Raw genomic sequence first — 18,473 nt, 5'->3', positions numbered from 1 at the left:
ACAAAACAGTTTGTCTTCCAGGTGCTCGTGGCTATACATGTTATACAAGAGTGTGAACTGACAAAATAGCAACAGGTAAAATAGTAACAGACACACACACTTTGAAACATGTTGAGGGGGAAATTGATGTGTCAGTCTCATTCATAAAACAGAATATACAATCAATCTTCAACATGAAGAAACATTCATTGAGCCATTCTTCATTAAGTGTAATTCTGTGATTAAGGGACATTCTTGTGTGAAGAAAAAAAAAACAGTAATCAGTTATTATTATTATTATTATTTATATATCATGATTTTATACATTTCCAACATAAATAAAAGTGTTTTACATGTATGTATGGATACTAAGGTGCAGTGTGATTTCGGCATGCTGAATAACAAAAGCTCCCACCAGGATTCTTGTATGACTCACCCACTTTATAGGTACATCTGTTCAACTGCTTGTTAATGCAAATATCAAATCAGCCAACCACATGGCAGCAACTAGATTTATTTAGGCATGTTGACATAGATATCAAGCTGAGCATCAGAATGGGGGGGGGCAGAAAGTGTTATTAAGAGTATTTCAGGAACTGAAGATCTACTGGGATTTTTACACACAACAATGGTCCAAAAAGAGAAAATGTCCCTCTGTTTCGTCAGAGCAGAATGGTCAGTCAGGTTTGAAATTCCACAAGAGCAACATTGAATTAAAATTGTTACAACCAAAGGTACAGAGCCTTGAAGCAGATGAGCTACAACAGCACAATGTGCCACTCCTGCCACTTCATTAGGGGTCATGCGTAACCTAATGAAGTGGCAAGTGAGTGCTGTTACAGTTATACAGCTGCTTTTTAATTGTACATTCAAAATGCTCCATGAGCCTTGACTGCTGAGTGACTGTTGATAACGAATTTCTCTCTTAACCATTTGCGCATTGACCCTCGTATACTTTATTGATCTGCAACTGTGAGACTTCAGCTGCTGAGGCAGAATGAGAACATGACAACTGAGAGTGTCAGTCACGTGACCTACATGTGTGGCTCGAAGACATGCTTTTGTATGAGCTCTTTGCACTAAAGAAATGCAACTGTACACAAAAGAGACACGGCGTCCTCCTCGTTTCTCATTATTCTGCCTCTCTGTGAAGGTCTTTCTATGGCATTTAAATTTGTTTTTTTCAGATGGGGCTGTTAGATGAAGACCTCGCATTCCGATCCAACATACCCGTGCCAGTGGATATAACAGTGGCTGTTGTCTACTTTCTATTTGGTGAGTAAACATTTGTAAAATTGAAAATAAGAGAACCATCGATTTTACCCATTTCTTCTGCTCAAGGTGAAATAGGTGAAACAAAGCACGGCGTCTCATTGTGAAGCCGTCATCTGCAGCACTTACTATACAGTATTCACTGTAATTATCAGTATATTGTCATCACAGTGTGAAGGCACAGACACACAATAGTGGAAATGTGGCCATAGTGGAAATGCAGTGCATGTTTTATCTGTTGTAATAACCCAACGACATTAGGGTTCTTCGCAAATGAAAATTCTGTGGGTGGACCGTCAATGGAAAAATAATTAACTTTTATCTCAGTCTTGGGTTATTGCAGCATTACTGAAGAATCCTTATAATCAATGTGGTTATAGGCTGTCCACTGAGTTTACAAAGCCAAATTATATGGTGTTTCTTTCATATTCAAGTTGTGCTCCGCTAACTTTAAACAGCGAGCATAGTTGTATTTAAATGTTCAGTGGGGTGGAGTTACATGCACTATGCTCATGGACCTCTGTGCACATCTGTATACAGTAATTAGTATATGAAAGGGGTTCATGTTATCAGCACATACAGCCAGCCGTTTTGCCCATTTCCCTGTATACATGTTAATTTGTTTCTTCGTAACTGCTCAGGTGATGGAGTGGTACCTTCAATTTCTGTGTAAATCCCCAAAAATCTAAACTTTTTCCTTTTCCTGCAGGAGTTTGTTCACTGTTTGGGAACACCATGCTGCTGTACGTCTCCTACAAGAAAAAGCACCTCCTGAAACCTGCCGAGTACTTCATCGTCAACCTCGCCGTCAGTGACTTGGGCCTGACGCTGTCCCTTTACCCTATGGCGATAACGTCAAGCATCTACCACAGGTACAGTATTCCGCCTGGCACATACTGTAGCATTAAACATATACAGTATATACAGAGGGTATAAGAATGTGTCTTGCATCCTTTTTTTTTTTAAGCACAACCTAGACAATCTGATGAAAAAAACCCAGAAAACATTAACTATATAACAAACCTGAGCAAAAAGTGATCAAAATGTACAGTCGTATTGAATTTGTGAAATTTGGAAATGTGTCACAGTTCAAAGTTCACAGTTTTTATGAACAAAAAGAAAAGAAAAACAGTCTATTTATGTGACTTCTGCACAATTATTGCTGTATATCACTATTAAAAATGCGATACGATGAAAAAACCAGAATATGTGATCTACTAACACCAGGATGTCCATATAAGGAGGATCTAAGTGTTGACACTGCCTTTCACATAATCAGGAAGACTGCGTTTAGGTACGGATTACATACAAATCCAAACTATCATGGTTCATTTACATGGTTAGGTCGCAGTATGATTGCCTGACTTTGCAGTTACGGTGTGTGACGCTCATGTGACGCTCTCCTCTCCCTCCCTCACCTTCTCATTGATCCTTCCACTCCGTTTTTTTCCTCTTGCACTTTCCTCCGTCTCTGTCTCTTTCCCACACCCACTTGGCCTCCCACACAGGTGGCTGTATGGGAAAGCAATGTGCTCCGTATATGCCTTTTGTGGAATGTTGTTTGGCATCTGCAGCCTGACCACACTAACCCTGCTGAGCATGGTGTGCTTTGTCAAAGTGTGTTACCCACTCTATGGTAAGTGTGCAGAGAAGCTGTTTTGTCACTGAAAATGGCACAGGATTAAGCACCACATCCCTAAGTGGCTGATTGTTGATTTATCTGTGGAAGGAAAGCGAAATGATAATCCCTCTGAAGCGCTGCACATTAGCCTGACTTTGATGCCTAACAAGTGCAGGGGCTGCACTCAAGCATTATGTGTGATGCTGGTCAACGCAGTGCGATAGAGGCCCTCTATTTAACCCCAAGAAAGTGTGTTTTCCCCCGGTAGTCACACAAAAGAGTTGCTAATTCCCAGCTGTACCAATTAATTCTGAAAAAAAAACCCACCTTAATCCAACCTTCACTTTCTCATTTCATTATGACGCACTGCAGGAATACAGTCCTCACTTAAGGCTGATGCAACGTCACTCGCCATCCATCTACATCCTTTTGCTTCAAAAAGGCATGGAGTTAGCGTATAGCGCGCTGTCCATTTGGCCTTTGTCCTGCACATTCTTTGTAATAATAGAATAGAACAGCTCTTTATTGTCGCTGTTGTGAAAAATCGATGAGAAAATGTTTATCAGCTCTGTGGTATCAGCAGCAGATGAAACAACACAGTATTAGAGCATTACTAAAACAGTGAAGTATTAACCCTTAAAATAAGCCTCAAAGACTTCTTTTAATGGCCAGAAAATGTCCCGAGTGAGGGCTTTTGCCCATTTCATATCTGGTTAAAATAGTGTATAAACACAAACGAAACATTTTATTTAGAAATCTATCACAGTAGTTGTACACAAACACCAGATTTTGAGTGTTAAATTTGAAATATGAACAGTTAATCTGGTTATTTTAAGTGTTCTCCTAAAAGAACCTTTGTTTGAGTCTGTCTCACTGTTCAAAAACAGGCGTTTTCAAACCATTTATGTCAGGTCTCAAACTTGCGGCCCTCCAATCCACTTTATGTGACCCACCTCTTAATGTTTTTGTACATCGTTATTGTGTACTAAATATCGTTCCATGTCAACACACTTTTATTTTGAAATCCTGTGAAATATCCATCATGACAGGATGTTGTGATATCATTTTAAAGCTCATATCGACCAGAACCTACTGCATAGTTGCTTTTTCCTCCAAAATGTTTCACTTCGCCTCCTACTGGATGCTACTAGATGCTCGGTGACCCCAAGGTCATTTGAGTTTGAGACCCCTGGTCTATAGGTCTGTGCTTTTCACCCAATTCTTGAGCTTTGCATACATTTAACCCCTTCCCTGACAAACTCTTCTATGAGTGTCTACCCCCGTGTTCACCTTCTCTTCCAGGAAAGACTGGTGAAAGTGTGTGCCGTTATCTCTACTTTAAAATGGCCCATTGATGTCAATTATAGCATGCTGATGATCTTTTAGCGTGACCATCTAAAAACACCTTTGTCTTCATGTGTGGTCAGATGGAGTAAGCGTGTGTGTTTGTGCATGTGTTGTTTTTATTGTCATGTTCATTTGGTAAGAGCTGAACATAATAATCTTTCCCAGATCATTTAACTACTTGAATAACAAACTATAAACTCTCATTTTGACAGGAAACAGGTTTAATTCCGCTCACAGCCATCTGCTGATTGCCTGTGCTTGGGTCTATGCTTTGCTATTTGCTTGCTCCCCGCTGGCCCACTGGGGGGAATATGGACCCGAACCATACGGCACCGCTTGTTGCATTGACTGGACACAATCCAATCAGCACAGCACGGCGCGCTCCTACACCGTGGTGCTGTTCACCTTCTGCTACATCCTTCCGTGCTGCGCCATCGTAGCGTCGTACACGGGCATTCTGGTCACAGTGCACACAACCCGCAAGACGATGGAGCAACATGCATCGAGGCAGACGCAGATGAGCAGCATCCAGACTATTATTGTAAAGGTAAGTTGGACATTACTTCCGTCATGTCAAAAACAAATTCATGCTTTTTAGACGTACCATATTTTGGTAAACTTCACATCTCCCCTGAAAACAATCACACCCGAGAAGAGTATTATTAATCTTCTTGATTAATGCTCTTAACTACATGCAGGATACACATACACAGACAAAAATAGTCGTCAAGTCTTGGCACATTCCCATTTCTGATGTGAATCTGAATGTTTGAAACAAGTGACAGAGACAAGCGCTTCTTAGACCCTGGAGTTTGTCTTTCTGGAGAGTTCCTCTTTTGTTGAAGAAATCGGCAGTGACCTCAACAGATGCATCATTGGCGCAGCTTCTCATTAGCAGAAATTGGCTCTGGTCTGCTCTGTGATGGATGGAATGCCACAGCTTTTGCTGACCAATAGTCATCGTCATCTCTTCTCCATATTATCTCTGACTGAAATCAAGGAGAAAGTCTACAGGTTTTTCCAGGTTGTGTAGAATAACGCCCAAATCCAGAGAGCGTCATAGATTGGATTGTGCGTTTATAATAGATCAGAATGGTTGTCGGCGTCGTGATCGTACGATAATATATTTTTGTGCCATTTATAAAACAAACTCTTTCGAGTAAGTCTCATGTTCCATCATTGATACTTTAAGTCCTTCAAAATCAGTCCCATATTACATCCATCCATCTTCTACTGCTGCTTTATCCTTTGATATTACATCCTGCTGTGATACATATTCTACCACACACAATGAGTATTGATTCATGGCGGAAAACAGAGCCCCGAAAATACACCGTTTAATCTAGTTCAGCTAATGTTTGATCAACCTGTTTTGCCCTGGTACTTTATGAAGTCCCTCCGTTTTAAGATTTCCAAAACGAGTGGTAAGTGATTAATAGTCGCTCCTGAGTAAAAGCTAAAGAACCCAATTAATTGTGTTTTTTTATAAACTGAAAACTACAAATGCTTATTTGACACAGATCTAAAGTAAAACATTTAATATCAATTATATGTTGTCTTTGCACAGCTCATAAACCCATTTACATAATATAGACAGCACATACATCTAAATAAATAAACAAACCTTTTTTCCAAAGCTTGCATTTTTAAAAGTACACTTTTCTCCCATGTGCCCTTTTTCCTCCTTCAAGCTAAGTGTTGCCGTCTGCATCGGCTTCTTTGCGGCATGGAGTCCGTACGCTGTGGTGTCCATGTGGGCCGCTTTTGGACACATCGACAACATCCCTCCTCTGGCCTTTGCCATGCCGGCTATGTTTGCCAAGTCCTCCACCATCTACAACCCAATCATCTACCTAATGCTGAGGCCAACCTTCCGCAGGATGATGCACAGGGACGTGGGTACCCTGTGCCACGTCTGTCTGAGAGGCTGCTTCTGCTCCCAGAGCCCGGCAAAGTGCTGCACCAGGCCAGAGATCAGGGTCAGACTTCGCATGATTCCCAGAGCGACCAACCAAACCCCCTCGTCCAACTCTGCAGCTCAGCCTCCTATGGTGTCGTCAAAGGATCACAGTTGTGACAAGTGCGAGGATGCGTTTGAATGCTTCAAACGCTACCCTCAAATGTGCGGCGTCACAAACCCGGCTGCTAGTAAAGACTCATCTGTGGATAAAGTCACACCAGTTCCCCAAAGAGTGTGCCACAAGAAATCTCTGCTGGCCGCCATGTGTGCACAAAAGACTTCCGACACAGACAACCTCCATATTAACTTAGAGATGGTCCCAGGTCATGCTAGAGTGGCTTGGCCTTGATTTTTGGCAGGTGTTGGGTCAAGTAAGACTGCTTTCACAAATATAAATTGTAATTGTTTTTTTTTTTTTTTAAATCATTTTACAAAATGCAGAATGATGCCAAGAAGAATGAAAATCAAATCAAAACAGTATTAGCTCTTCTAGCAACACTTGCACCGGGTTTGAAGGAACTTCTCAGGTAAGTTGTTCCAAACATCTTGGAGAACTAACCTCAGATCGTCTGTGGATCAAATCTTTCAGTCTCATCATGTAATCCCAGACCAGGGCTCTGTACAGGCCACATCATCACTACTACTTGTGAAGATAGTTCTTACCAACACTGGCTGTGTGTTTGGGGCCATAATAAATTTGGGGCCAATCAAACGGCTCCCAGATGGTGCATGATGGATGACTACCTGCTTGTGTTTCTCAGCATTAAGGACGCCATTAATCCTGACCAAATCTCGAGCTCCATTTGCAGAAATGCAGCCCCATACTTGCAAGGAACCTCCATTAAGCTTCACTGTCGCCTGCAGACAGTCATTACTGTCCTGCTCTCTGCCTTCTGTTACAGTCAAATCACTTTGACTCATCGTTTTGATGCATAGCTGAGTCTCTTGGCCTTGTTGTCATTCTTCCGTGAACACTTCTGGTCACTCAGTGTGCTTGGCTGTGTCAACATTGCCTGTGTCATTAGAGCTTCTTCAAAAGAGCCCAGTCAGCTTTGAAATCTTTGTCTGAGAGAGACCTTGTAACTACCTTGACCTGTGACATCAAACTTTCCTCCACAATCTCACCATGGCAGCAGAGTCTGGCTCTTCCACACGACTACTTCGGTTTCACTTAATGATATAATCCTACATATTCCCCAACTTTGTGCAAGTGTACCATTTGATTTAAACATGTCTTCTGTTGGATTACTTTACATTTCAAACAATCCAAATGCATATTTGTGAAAATCATTCTTATTTTACAGCAAACCTGCCTTAGATTTTTCCACAGTAATTTATCTCAATTTACAATGTTTACAGAATGCCTTTTCTTTGATTTCAGGAAATCTCATTCAGGAATGTACCACATGCTACAAACATGTCGTTTATTACTTTAACCTCTATGCATTATTTTGGGTATAGGACTATGAGCTTGAAGAGTAACAGCTTTACTTCGAAATGGATTTTGTTCTCAGTCCAATCTGTAATTGATTTAGCCTTTTTTTTTTTCGAGTTGTGAATTAATATCAACTCTGTCGCTTTTGGATTTCTGGTTTTTAATCTAACCAAGAACATAAGCGTGGTTTGATTGACAATGACATACAATCCTAAAGTTTTAACACCAACATTTTTGAAGGAGCATAATTGACATAATTTGACATTACGTGTTTTCTGTGAACAAAAGACCAAAAAATGAAACTGAAAACATGTTTACAGATTGTGTGTCACTACATCGCTGTTGCATCGTCAAACTAAAGTGGACTTTTCGCCATTCAGCCATAATTCTATGCTGTGCACAGGTCACTGGCTGCTTGTCTCAGTAAATCATTATTCCTACAGCGAACGTTATTTAGTACCTTTATATCCACGGTTTGTTCATGGTTCACTTGTGAAATGGGTAAAAACGTGTATGTGGTGACAGCCATAGTCCGACCTGTCGTGGAGTTGTTCCTTGACTACACCAGCACACTATCGTTTACACAGGTGTATAGTTAATGGTGCTTATTCAATTTCATGCTGTTTGCAGACTACAACACTGCAGCCTATTATCATTACGGCATGGCACAACACTTCCTGTCTACCTGTATGACTGGAAGGTAAAGTCATGCCATTTTCATATGGCATGGAAATGGACTATTTCTCAAATTAAGTAACTCACTTTATTATTATTATTATCTCACTGTATAGGTACAAGTCAAACAAATAATACTAATCCAAGTTGTTCATAGTAGTTATTGTATGTTATTTCACTGTGAAAAATAAACATACTCATGACCAAATCTATATCACACAACATCTCAAACTATTGTGTTAGTTTCTCACAAGCACACGGCCATTTCACTTAAAAATCAGATTAAAGACATCGTCTCGCCACTTTTCAAATGACTCTTTTTACATTTCATGTTGCAAAGCCCACGTAAGTATTTAATTAGATTTTATCTACTGATCACCGGGGTGCCATTTTAATAGCATTGTTAAAATCTGATTGAATTGTTCCAGTTACTGGGAAAAAAGCCCGCTGACATTTGCATCCCCAGACCCTTATCGTTAATCCTTCACCACTTGAAAGGAGTCATTTTCTCACATTAGCGGAGTTGTTTATCAATCCCCATCTGTGTAAGAAAAACAGCAGTTATATCTGGAATCCATTAAAATACGCTTCAAAAACGGTGGACGACAATTACAACAGCAATCAGAAAGATTTGTCCTCGCACGTGTTTGGGTTTTGTGTTTTTACACTCAGGTGTATTGATCTACAATCTGACTGGGGCGGCAAACATTTAGTCATTTTATATATAAAATGCTGAACCTTAAATTCATAAAATACACCCATTAACAATGACACATGTTAACAATTTATTTAGAGGTTTTTTGTGCTGCTGCACATATTATAAAGAGTGTTGCATAAAGATCAGTGAAAAAAAACCGGTATATATATAGTGAGTGACATGTCAAGAAATAAAATGAGATATGAAATCCAAAAATACTTGGTACCATTCAGGGCCAACAAGTAACTTCTTATGTGAGAATATCCTTACAGCTACTTCATTTTACCTATAGTGAAAACAGTAACACACATCATCTTGTGGTGTTGATGACTAACAAACAACACTAAAAATCGATATAAGTCTCGCACACTTTTCACTGAGATGACATTTCAGCCTTCAGGTCTCCTTGAAGACCAGAAACACTGTGACAAAAAGTGGTCTAATGTGCTGCTGCGAACACAATTTCCCCCAAAACAGTAAAAAAAAACATTTCTCTCAGCCCCTCAGACCTCCTTCCAGGTCAGAACCATTGTGGCACTGATTCTCATTTATAACGTAGGCCACTCCCACTTGACACATGTGCTGGCAATGGCATTAATTAGCCCCCACCTGTTTGGAGTGAGCAATCAGCCAGGAGTGAGAGTTTGACTGTTTTACAAAGAAACTGAATTTACCAATGCAAAAAACGTTTTTTAATAGATGCACAGACAAGGTTTTAACATCAGTATACGTGACATAAAACACCTTTTAAATGTACTACTTCTGTATACAAAGGAGATAAATATGCCAATTATACAAAACCAGAAACCAGATGGTTAAATTCAACAAAGTTGTAGTTAAATAGTTCATATTTTTGTACCAAACATGCTTCTGTGTTCTGCAATTCATGTTTTTTTTTTAATGCACTTGTTTTACACACCTATAACTTACCACATAGTTACTTTTTAGTTGTGGCTTTGTTTTTCAGAACCTTATGTTCTGTATTTCTGTATTAAGTAACAACAGTTTTATTTAAAATCCTCTTTGCTGAAAATGGTTTGTCATTACATTCATTCATGTTCTCTGATAATCCATCTGACGATCTGAGGTCATAATCCAATGTAAATTACAGATTTATTAAAGAACATGAATTAAAGTGTGGAAAAATATTTATATTTGCCATAAAAACAGAACATCAAAAACACAAATTGCAGAACAGAGAGGCATAAGCGCGTAAATATGAACTATCCAGTCGCAGTACACTTTGTTGAATATAAACATCTGAATATCCGTGGAGGTTTTACTTTTAAGGAGTGAACACTTTTGGATTCACCATTTAAAAACTCTGTCACTACATGGACTGAACATTGACCTTAAGTGTTTTTTTGACATATAGTAAAGTTAAAAAGGTATTTAAGACATGTCTGCTTGATAACAAAACCTTGTCTGTACTATCTATTATAAATACTTTTTGTGTTAGCATTTTCTGTTTTATCTATGGATAAAATGTCAAACTCTCCTTGACTGATTGCTCACTCCCAACAGGTGGAGGCTAATTATTGTGACTGCCAGCACATGTGTGAAGTGGGAGTGGCCTACGTTATAAATGAGAGTCAGTGCCACAATGTTTCTGACCTGGAAGCAGGTCTGAGGGTCTGACACGTTCAGATGGGGCTGAAATAAAATAAAATGTACATTTGTTTTACTGTTATGGGGGAAACTGTATTCACAACAGCACCTTTTTCAGCTTCTATCAGACTTGTTGGTTTTACTTGTTCTGTTTGTTTTGGCTGGACTCAATGTTAACCACACATCACATGATTGTCCCTGAATGTAGCATTAGCCCACAGAGTATTTTGGCTGTTTTTTTCCATAACTATATTCAAACATACAGTATATACAGAGGCTATAAGAATGTCCAACATAAAGTGTCTTGTATCTTTTTCCAGCACAAAATTAACAAAAAAATTAATTTTCACCAACCATATAAACACACTTGAGTAGTGTGCTCAAAATGTTTAAAATTGGATAGAATTTGTGAAATTCACAAATTCCACTTGGCTTGTTTTTATGAACAAAAAGAGTTTTGTGACTTCTGCACAACTATTGCTATTTTATCACTACTAAAAATGTGACATCAAATGAATCATGACTTTGGCTCCGCAACACATAACGAGACGAAGAAAAAAAAAAGTTTTTTAAAGCCTGAATACGTGACCTATAAACACACACTCCCATGATGTCCATTTAAGGAGTTGTGTATTATTCCCATGGCAATTTACCATGGGTGCACCTGCGGCACAGATCTGTGCTGCATGAGCACTAGGGGTAAAGTATTAAAGCAACAGTCAAAGTTTATTCCATAACACAATTGATGATTTCTGAGAAACAGATTTTCCTTGCTGTGATTGAACCTTAACATTATCAGGTGCTGGAAGTGGAATAATACGCTTAAGGTTATTTTTCTACACGGCAAAGTATGAAATTAACAACGATTTTGTTTTTCCCATAATTAGAAAAATAGAGATAATCTTGGTAGAAGATGGGGGGAAAAAAAAGTTATGAGACCGGGGAAGAAGCAGCGCAGGTGTCCACCATTTTCTGGAAGACATCCAACTTTACGTTTCCTTGCAGCGCTTGATAAAGCTTCCCAATTGTACAGCCAATACTTCCCTCCTTCATTTTCCAGCGCTCCAGCATCTGGTGCACCATCTCTGGCAGGCCGTCACGTTGGTAGCCGTGTTCTATGGTCTCTACTTCCACATTGGTCAGACCCAGGAGACGTGCACAACGCTTCCAGCTGATTCCAATGTTGTCCCTCAGCAGATCCAGGTGCTCCTCAGTCACTGCATGGTCCTCTGAATACACAGAGCAAAGTTAAGTTTAATCTAGTAGAGCCTTAAATCTTTTGGAGCCTTTAACTGAAGATGCATTAAAGTACAAAATTAGGTAGTTATTCCTTTTATTAAACATATTGTTGTGCATTGAATTAAAATAGAGATTATTTGTTTCAAAGATACATTTTATTTGATATTCCATATTCAGTTTGCATATTATATGTAATGGTATTTACAGGCCAGAAACTTAATTTAAAAATTAGGTCACAATATTTTGTCAAACTGAATGTCTTTGGGTTCTGGTGATTAAAACATTTTTTTTACTAGTAAAATATTACTTATAAATTGACTACATGCATAATCACTTCCTGGTTTTCGATAGGCCAGCTTGATTAGGGAGTTGATGTATCAGTGATCTGCTGTTGACATTTGATTTAATGTAGTTCATGTTGAATCCCTCAGAGCTCAGTAGTAAAACTACTACTAAAAGAAAATGTGAACATTTTTGATTTTAATCACTAATGTTACCCTACAAAGTCCTAGTTTCCCCTTAACAACAACTAACAGGAAGTTAAGGAGCTGGCGTGGTGCCGTTCAATGACAATAACAGAGCTGCAACCTAAAGAAAGCATAGTTATGATTCAACAGGAATATGCTCCTACATGTTGAATGTAAAAATCATAATTTACCATATTTCTGAATGCCCTCTTTGATAAGAGAACTGTTTGCAGATGCAGATGCAGATGCACTCTGGAAGGGCTCTAAACCTCTGATAGTCATCATATTGTGGTTTCCAATCTGGATGCCTCTCGCATGCTGAATGAAAACAGATCCTGCAACAAGCACAAAACAATAAATACTTAAACTATCAAAAGTGACAGGCGGAGCTTTGAACACCAAATTTTCCTCAAATTTGCTCAGGAAATGCTTTCAGTACCTGTATCTTGAGCCATGCCGTTCTTAGAAGGGCTCAAGAGACGCCCAGAGGTCATGTCAGGAGCAGATGTATCAGACACCGGGTAACCGGGCCAAGAGGGGTAGCAGTCAAAGTTGGATTGTGGAGGTATCTGGTTCAATTGGTCTAGTGAGGGATAGCTGGCAGACATTGACAAGTGGGATGGAGTAGGTGAAGTAGAGTTCATGGACTCATAGAGACCAGAAGAAGGGCGATGCCAACACTCGTCGTGGCTGGAGGGCTGCACTGGTTCAGCTTTAGTCCAGGAATGGACAGAGGATACAGGGAGTCTATCCTGTTCTGGATGCCCTATAGGTTGATCTGAAGTGCTGTAGTTGTTTTGCAGGAAGGGATTTGAGTTGTTGTGTTGGTAGCACCGATCCATGTCAAGCGGTGCATTAGCGTTATAGCTACCACATTTGTGGTACTGAAGCTCCCGTTGCAGTTTCTCATCCACAGCTGGAGGGGGGATGAGAACCTGTGCATCTGTCTGAATGGGCTCCACCGATGGCTCGTACTCGTGCAGGTCCTCAATACTGGCTTCGACTGGCACTGATACACTTCGGTCTGAACTCAACAATGGGGCGGGGCAATCTGTCAGGTGAGGAGATGGGTGACGCAATCCCCCCCAAAAAATAATTTCAATGTAAATCAGGCAACAGAAATAAGTGTGCATATCATATCTAGGTCAATCTAGGTCGCAATAACGAAGAGGGCTCACCTGCTGAAAAACATTCATTTGTTACTGATAACGATTTCATCTTATCAACAAGATCATCTGGGCCTTCATATGATTTCTGTGAAAAAAACAACAAATGTATAATTTCTGTTGTTACTATATATTTCAACTTCAAATTCACACAGTAAATGGTTTTTTTTTTTACTTGACAAATGCGATATAAATATTTACCTTCAGCTGAAGTAAATCCTCCTCTATGTGTGGTTCAAGCTTTTCCTTGTACAAGGGAAAGAAAATGGCGTAGCCCTCTGCAATGGAAGGAAAGGAGGGAGGATATGACAAGAAAGATCCGTGTGTGGGGGAAGAAACTTTGTAGTGACAAAGCTCAAGAAAAATTGAAAATAAAAGCAGTGAAAAATCCTATTCTGATTTTTGGAAAGAAGAAGCAGTTTGCCTGAAGCAAATCATATTGCAAAAAATCACAAGTATGATAACAGTGGGTGTTTTTATCTATGCATTATTTACAGTCCAGAAAAGCTGGAGATGCCGGTTTGTTTTTTTTAAATATATAATTATAACAACTTTTCTGGGTGTGTCGGTTTTGGTCCAATTAATAAATTATTAGATTTTGGTGGTGATCAGAATGCAAAATTATTATTATTTTTTTTTTTTTAACTTAATTGGTGTGAGATAGGGGAGTGTAGTGAGAACCCAAGCAGCCTTATCAGATAAGTGACTTTGGTCACATCACACAGCCATTCTTTCATATACTGGTTAAAACAACACATGTGATTACCTGTAAATGTTGGTCGTCGCTTTGGATTGTGATCCCAGCAATCCTTCATAAACTGAATTATTTCCTTGGGAGTGTTGTCTGGAATGAGGCGTTCCGCTGGTCGGTCACCCTTGCGAACGCACTGGATGATATGGTCCTCACTCCTGGCATCTGGCCATAAAAAAAGACACTTGGGTTACGAATATGGCCAGTTATTCACGCAAATTGTTTGGGGATAAAATTAATTTCGCTGTTAGGACTGGGGCATTTTTTTTTTTGACTCGCACACTCACTTGCATATGGCTCTTCCTGTGTGAGAATGACCCAAACTACGATTGCAAAGCTGTAGACATCAGACTTCTCAGTGGATACAGTATGTATACTCTCCAGGTGCTCAGGAGCCATGTAGCTCAGTGTGCCAGCACCTCTTGTCCCAGCAGTCTGGCCCAAACGACTCTTCCTGCGAGACTCCTCCTTCGTGAGTTTGGTCCATGTCTGGTAGGTGGCCAGGCCCAGGTCTGCAATCTAAAAAAAAAAGTGGATATAAATGATCAGATTACCACAATTGTGTTACTCACAATGTCCGCACCATAAATGTGTTCTTAGACAAAAGTGTGTGTATAATACCTTAATGTGAAAATCCTTGTCTACTAAAATGTTTTCTGGCTTGATGTCCTTGTGAATGACATGTCTTTCTGTGAGGTACACCATCCCTTCCAAAATCTCTAATATGATTCTGCCTTTGATGGACAGTGGCACAGTGACCTAGGAACAAGGAGACACCACACAATTTATCCTTCATTTCAATAAATGAATGAATCGGTCAGGTAGTTCAGATAAATGTCAATCAGTGATTCCCATATGTCATAGTGACCAAATCCACAAAGATTTTCAAGTTACTGTCATAGAAGAGCAAAGAAACCAGAACATACTTATGTTTAAGAAGCATGTTTTATTTAACAACAACACACTCACTCACAACAATTTGTTGTTTATTAAATAATTGTTAATATGTGACTGATTAGTTCTTGATGAATCCATTACTCGTTGCAGCCCTGGAAACTACAGGCATGAATTAGTCTTATCGTGACAGTGTTTCGTGTCTACTCACTTTTTCTAGCATGGCCAGCAGGTTGCCTCTGGGGATGAGCTCCATAACTAGTGAGCAATCTCTGTCCTCCATGATCACGCCCAGCAACTTGACAACTCGCTCGTGGTTCAGACTTGCCATGATGTTCCCCTCTGCCAGCAGTGACTTTTTATTATCCCTGGAAGGTTTAGCAAATACAGTGACATCTAGATGGCAGCAAACTAAGAGACATCACTTGCCTCTTCTTGCATCTTATAACAGTCTTAGTGAGGATGCACCGGTTGTACTATTGTAAACAAATGATATCCGATCAATCATAATTTGACAGATGTTCAATTGTTTCTTCTCTCGGACACAATCATTGAGATGATGTAATTCATACATGTTGGAATCAATGTACATGTTTAGTTCGTATTCTTGCAATACATTATAAAAGTGGTGATACATGTTTTAAATCAATAATGAAGTGTCAATTCAATTAAAAGAAAATATAACCAATGAAATCATACTATTTGTCAAATAACATCTTTATTCTTTAATTGCCCTGGTGATGGAAACAGATGCTGTAACTATACCTGCCTTTCACATAACTGATGTGTCTTGTCTGAGTTGAAAGGAAGTGGTTAGAAATCGAAATGTCAGGTCTCTTGGTGGAGACTACGGACAAGGAAATAAGCCAAACAGTAACTTTACAAAGTCATTCAGCAATAGTCCATTTGTATCATACTGTATACTGATGTCTTTTTCATACATTTAAATTAGTTTTTTTTGTATAAGCACGGTTACAGTGTGAGTGCCTGGGGATTTTTTGTGCAGTTTGATTGGGATGTACAGTATTTTAATATTATTGAACCATATTCAGATTTTTTTTTAGCTTCCTTTGTTTCCTTATGACTTTTTTGACCTGTTGACTCATCAAAGAAAGTAGCACCTTGATTATAAGCAATGAAGCACTTATGGGGAATATGTTGTCCATTTTACAACTGAATTGCACTTGATCGACATATTGTACTTGGAAAGGTTTTCATTTCCTGAGATGTTATCAACGCTTCAGCAAGTCTTTTCTGCGGTGTTCTTTTTTTCCATTGTATTTTTCTACAATGACAAATTCTATTTGTGTGTGTGCATGTAATGCAATTTTATTCATTCTATTTTTTTTTTTTTACACATCCCCCACTTGTAACATTTCACTGTTTGTGTATGGTTGTTTGCTTTAAATGCGTTTGTGTTTCTTTTTAAATGAGCTACTGAATATAGAAATTTCCACAAGGGAATTTATAAAATGTCTTTTCTAATGTAATAACGATATACCGTCGTTGTATGTCCTGTCAAATACAGAAAATCAGTGTCACTAACTTCTATAGGCAAAGCCTGTCTTCAGTCTCCAGGCAGACACATGATCTAGCTTAGCACTAGTCGGAGGGGAATACCCAGCAGACACAAACCGAACTTACTCGTTACGAAGAGAGCCGGTGTACAAGGTCTTAATCACCACCTGGCCGAGGGTTGCATGGTAACACAGGTAAACGTCTCCAAATCCTCCATAGTCCAGCGGCTCCTTTTTTATAAGATCGGCCGACCTCATTTGAAATGAAGACTCTGGCGCGGTGGCCATCTCTGGAATGAAGTCAAAACACTTTCGTTCAGATAAACTCTCATCTATAAGTGGTCAACCGTGGTGTGTACCGTCCATGTAAACACTGCCATGCTGAGAAAGACCACCACCAAGTAAATAAAACAAAACACCGAGGGAAGCTGTCACTCATTCACCCGTGACAGTAATAACACGGTGATAGACCCACAAGTGAAACTTCAAGCTAACGCCTGATATACTAACAAAACTTTCGGTAACAAGACTAAAGTTACGGTACAATAGCGAACAAATGGAACACTGACTGTAACCGCCACCTGAAAAAAATACTATATTATGCACAAACACACAAAAACCCGGAGAAAACGGTTACCTAAACTGGCTGTAAAGTCACCAAGGTACACTTTGCTTGTGGTTCCGGGATTTCCTCGACGTCTTCAGGCAGAAAGGCGACACAAAAACTACAGCCAGCCATACAAGTCGATTATAGATCAGCGAGCAGGACAACGAGCAGATTCCGATGTTTGTGGCTAAAATGGCCCAAAAACACATTCCACAAGTAAACACAACTTCGGCATGTGTTTTTAATTTGTCTTTCATTTTTGAATTTGTTTATAAAACTCGGAGTAAGCCATAGTGATCTTGTCGTGTGGTGTTGCTGCCACATGCTGGTCAAAAACAATGATTGCAGACAGAACAACTGCATCAACAACAGGACAGCAGCAGCTTCAGTTTGTCAGTTTGAGAAGTGATAGTGGCTACGTTCACATTACAAGCCACTTTGTTAAATTCTGATTCAACACTGATGAGATCTGACAATTCACATTTATATACAAAGATCTTCACTTTTGCATTGATGCAATTGTTCTCGGTTGCATGGATTCCAATAGGACTATTCTCTCTTGACACATGGCCACATTATATATTCGACGAAGGACGACATACTAAGGCAACACAATTCTGATTTGAATATTGGAATTGATGGATGCATTTCTGTGTCCACACAGCACTGGGAAATTCAGGTCTGAGTCACACTGATGGTAAAATAAATGAGTCACCTCAGCCTGATGGCGTGAATGCATGTTGTATCTGTCTGTTATTACCTCTGGCTTTCCAGACGTAAAGAAATGTAACAAGCCAACAAATCCCTTTTTTTTATGATTTCTAAATAAAGAAGCTCAGCTAAATGATTTACGTGGGGAGGGAAAAAACTGAAGTTCATTGAAGAAACAGGGTTGATGTGAAACTAGAGCGGGAAACCACCTGAATTGTAGTCTGACGGTGTGGGTGATGAATGACATACAGTGCGTAGACCTACATTCAGCGCAGTCTTCTGTAAACACCCACACTATAAATTCCTCCTTTTGCACACAAAACCACAACAATGCCGTATCATATTTACCTGTCTTGCCTTGTCTCTGTTCTCTGGGTGAGATGTTTGTTTGTGTTTTCTCCGACACTCACATGTATTGCTGGTAATCTTCAGGTTTTATAGAAAAATCCCCAGCCACGCCAGATTAGTTTACTCAATGCTATCATATCACAAACAAATCTGTATGTGAAATATTCTCCATCACTGTC

The 18,473-nt window shown here is 39.5% G+C and overlaps 2 protein-coding genes across 3 annotated transcripts; one reads left to right on the top strand and one right to left on the bottom strand.

The window, feature by feature from the left end:
- The first annotated feature begins 1,085 nt into the window (after nucleotides 1–1,085).
- On the top strand, nucleotides 1,086–6,622 carry opn7a (opsin 7, group member a). Its single transcript, XM_044039411.1, has 5 exons — nucleotides 1,086–1,254; nucleotides 1,961–2,123; nucleotides 2,760–2,887; nucleotides 4,432–4,766; nucleotides 5,911–6,622. Exons 1-5 carry the CDS (start codon nucleotides 1,167–1,169, stop codon nucleotides 6,526–6,528), a joined length of 1,332 nt encoding a protein of 443 aa, XP_043895346.1. The 5' UTR covers nucleotides 1,086–1,166; the 3' UTR covers nucleotides 6,529–6,622.
- A 2,439-nt stretch (nucleotides 6,623–9,061) lies between these two features.
- Nucleotides 9,062–17,509, bottom strand: ripk1l (receptor (TNFRSF)-interacting serine-threonine kinase 1, like). Of its 2 annotated transcripts, none has more exons than XM_044039388.1 (11): nucleotides 17,266–17,509; nucleotides 16,756–16,918; nucleotides 15,323–15,479; nucleotides 14,839–14,976; nucleotides 14,505–14,736; nucleotides 14,233–14,382; nucleotides 13,668–13,744; nucleotides 13,479–13,554; nucleotides 12,740–13,351; nucleotides 12,492–12,635; nucleotides 9,062–11,823 (listed from the first exon to the last, which is right to left on the bottom strand). In XM_044039388.1, exons 2-11 carry the CDS (start codon nucleotides 16,914–16,916, stop codon nucleotides 11,525–11,527), a joined length of 2,046 nt encoding a protein of 681 aa, XP_043895323.1. In that variant the 5' UTR covers nucleotides 16,917–16,918; nucleotides 17,266–17,509; the 3' UTR covers nucleotides 9,062–11,524. The 2 variants fall into 2 exon arrangements, with proteins under 2 accessions (XP_043895323.1, XP_043895332.1); XM_044039397.1 differs by lacking the exon at nucleotides 17,266–17,509 and adding an exon at nucleotides 15,881–15,958 and having other exon boundaries at nucleotides 16,756–16,813.
- Nucleotides 17,510–18,473: the final 964 nt, after the last annotated feature.

Source organism: Solea senegalensis, linkage group LG1 (genome assembly GCF_019176455.1).
Source record: "Solea senegalensis isolate Sse05_10M linkage group LG1, IFAPA_SoseM_1, whole genome shotgun sequence".
Classification (NCBI taxonomy): Eukaryota; Metazoa; Chordata; class Actinopteri; order Pleuronectiformes; family Soleidae; genus Solea; species Solea senegalensis.
The sequence above is the reverse complement of the archived record's forward strand: the minus strand, read 5'-3'. Positions and strand labels throughout refer to the sequence as shown.